The 3,038-nt window shown below is 63.7% G+C and overlaps 1 protein-coding gene across 4 annotated transcripts in view; it reads left to right on the top strand.

The window, feature by feature from the left end:
• TMEM255B (transmembrane protein 255B) overlaps positions 1-3,038 on the top strand; it is a 56,794-nt gene that overhangs the window by 39,346 nt on the left and 14,410 nt on the right. For all 4 annotated transcript variants that reach the window (XM_032246330.1, XM_032246326.1, XM_032246329.1 and 1 more), the window contains 2 exons: positions 706-865; positions 2,308-2,451. In XM_032246330.1, the coding sequence (XP_032102221.1) occupies positions 706-865; positions 2,308-2,451 (304 nt within the window). The remainder of the gene's footprint in view (positions 1-705; positions 866-2,307; positions 2,452-3,038) is intronic.

Genomic DNA, 3,038 nt, shown 5'->3' on the forward strand with positions numbered 1-3,038 from the left:
GAGACCCCCACGAGGTGCCTGCAGGGGTGAGACCCCCACACATGGTGCCTGCAGGGGTGAGACCCCCACAAGGTGCCTGCAGGGCCAGACCCCACAAGGCGACTGCAGGGGTGAGACCCCCTGTGTGGCACCTGCAGGGGTGAGACCCCAGCTTCCCCTCCCAACATCACCCCCACAGCCCTGCACCCACATCATCTCCTTTGCTCCTAGATGTTTATGTGAGGAAAGGAAATTGTGTACATTTCACAGCTAAGAAAACAGAGGCTCTGGAGGTAGATCTGCCCTAGAGGACACAGCCCGTGTGTTGGGCAAGAGTTTAAACCTGGCCCAGCCTCTGGGCCCCATCTCAGGACAGGGGCTCGTGACCCTGACGGCCTTCCATCCTGCTGTGAAGACAGAGGTGGCTCAGCTGGGGCCCAGACACCCGTCCTGTGGGCCATCGAGCAGAGGATGGGCTACTGACCCGGTGGCCACTCTTTGCCCACTGTGGGCCGCAGGTGGGGGCCTCACAGACCAATCCCATCACACGTAGGTTTGTCCCCCAGAGCAGCGCAGGGACAGGTATTCACTGGGCTCCAGCCTTGACTTCCTCCCCCAGCCCTGCAGGGCTCAGTCGAGAGGTCACCCGGCCGCAAGTATAACTTGTGGCGGTCACTTGCTCGCGTGGTGACGCTGTGGGGATGCTGTGGTGCCTTCTCTTTGCAGCGCAGAGCCCTCACCTGCCTACTACGAGTTTGTCGGTGTCCGCAGCTGCCAGGACGTCCTGCACCTGTACCGCCTGCTCTGGGCCTCTGCAGTCCTGAACGTCCTGGGCCTGTTCCTGGGCATCATCACCGCCGCTGTCCTGGGGGCCTTCAAGGACATGGTGAGGCCTCTTGGTGTGACCCCTGCTGCTCGCCGGGGGCCAGGGCTCTGGGCCCATCTCCCAGGGTGGGCTGGGGGGTCCCTGGCCCTCACTTTACAGATGGGCCACTGAGGCCCGTGTGTCTGCCAGTGGAGCAGGGTGTCAGGGCGACAGTGGTGCATACCAGCTCACCACTGGCCCGTCCTGTCCCACAAGAATCACCTGATTTAATCCTTGCCTCTCCACTGAGGTGGGCACAACCTGTCCTCAAGAAACAAAGTTTAGCTTCCAAGAGGGAGGCCCAGCCCTCCTGCCCTAAATTCCTGTCTAGCAGCTGCCTGGGGCTTCAGATGCGCAGGTCCAGGGTGGGGCTGAGGCCAGTGTCTTCACAAACCCTAGAGGCAAGACCCACACAGCCTGGGCAGGAGGAGGGAGGAACAGGGCCCCTCACAGGAGCTGGGCTGGATCCGTCCTCGAGAGGCCGGCCCTTGCCCAGGAAACCACAGGGACATCGCTGGCCTGGGCCCACCGCCCTCTTCCTTCTCCCTCCTCTGCCCTCCCCTGGCACCCATTTCAAATGAGATGTTCTTGTGGCATCCTGCCAGCAAATCCCACCCCCCGAGCCTACAGAGAAGCTGTGAGGGGGGCAGCCAGGCGTGAGGGAGCCCAAGGCCCCAGAACATGCAAACGGCAGGCCAGGGATGAGGGGCACCCCTCTTGCACCCACGCAAGGAGCCCGGGCAGCAGCAGGCAGACGAAGGTCCTGCAGGCCAGACCCTGCCCAGAGAGGCAGCAAACACTCCTGAGCAGCCTCTCCACGCCCCAGCCATCCCAGAGGCTGTCCATTACTAGGAAGTAACTCGGCCTGGAGCCCTCCTGCGATCTGCTCCTCAGCCTTTTCTTTGCTCAGCACTTTCCCGCTTCCAGACAAAACTGGCGAAGTTGAGTGACCCTGGCATCCTGAGGTCCAGCCCTCTGGCTCCTGCCCCAGTGGTCCCCCCAGGCCTCACCTTGGGCCCCAGATTCCTGCACACCAACACAAGACAGATGCCCTCCCAGGGGTCCTTGCTCTGCAGTGACAGCAGGGAGCGGCAGTCTGGGGTCGGGAAGGGTCTGCTGGGGTCACGCAGTCTCCTGGCAAAGGCTTCTGCCCAACGGCTCAGCCTCTCCTCTCACTGGCTGTCCTAGGAGGAACCACAGCCAGATTGTAGACAGGACACAGAAATGCGTGTCTGGTACAGGTGCCACGCTCGCCTCCCACGCTGGGGTGTCCAGGCTGGAGCTGACCTTGCCTGAGCGTAACTCAGCCCAAGTGTAACTCAGCCTGAGTGTAAACGCACACCAGGGTGCGGTCAGCTCCAGCCTGAGTGTCGGGGGTCAGGGGTGCTGGGCTTTCTAGGAAGGCTGCACAGCCCCTCCTTCCATGGGGGGGTGCATGCTGACCTCCCGTCTCTCCGCGGCAGGTGCCTCTGTCCCAGATGGCCTATGGCCCCGGAATTCCTCCGCAGACCCTCTACAACCCTGCCCAGCAGATTCTGGCCTTCGCAGGCTTCCGCCCGACGCCCGAGGCCATCCCGACCTGCTCGTCCTACCCTCTCCCCCTTCAGGTAGGGCCAGCGTCACCTGCTGGAGTTGCACGTGCTGGTGGCAGGCAGTGGGGTGGACGGCACGGGGCTGGGGTCGGAGAGGAGGAGGCCCTGCAGCTGCCTCGCCCTCTGGTTTAGGGGACAGGAGGTGGGGGGCGGTGACAATCCTGCCATTGGGGCGCCAGCCCACCACAGGTACCGCTGGGGACTGCGCCAGGTGTCCCTGGGGAGCCGCCACCATGCTCTGCCGGCACGCGGCTCTTCTGACCCTGGGACTGGCCTGCGCAGGCCTGGGCGGCTCCCCGCTGTAGAGGTGGAGGCTCCGGCATCTGCCTGCTGGTGGACGTCCTGTGGGCACAAACAGGCTATTTAGGGGGAGCCATCTGGATTTGCCAAAACCCAACCCCATTTTACCTGCAGATGTGGAGACGTCATAGGGTTGGTGAGCGGGACAGTGGCCTCTGACTCCCGCCATAGGGGGTGGTGAATGGGAACGGGAAAGTAGCCTTTATCTGCTGGAGGGTAGGGGCGTGTGCGGGACAGCGGCCTCTGCCTGTGGGGGGGGGTGAGCGGGACAGCGGCCTCCGCCTGTGGGGGGGGGGGGGGGG

This window comes from Sapajus apella, unplaced genomic scaffold, assembly GCF_009761245.1.
Source record: "Sapajus apella isolate SASKATOON/1434 unplaced genomic scaffold, GSC_monkey_1.0 scaffold60, whole genome shotgun sequence".
Taxonomy (NCBI): domain Eukaryota; kingdom Metazoa; phylum Chordata; class Mammalia; order Primates; family Cebidae; genus Sapajus; species Sapajus apella.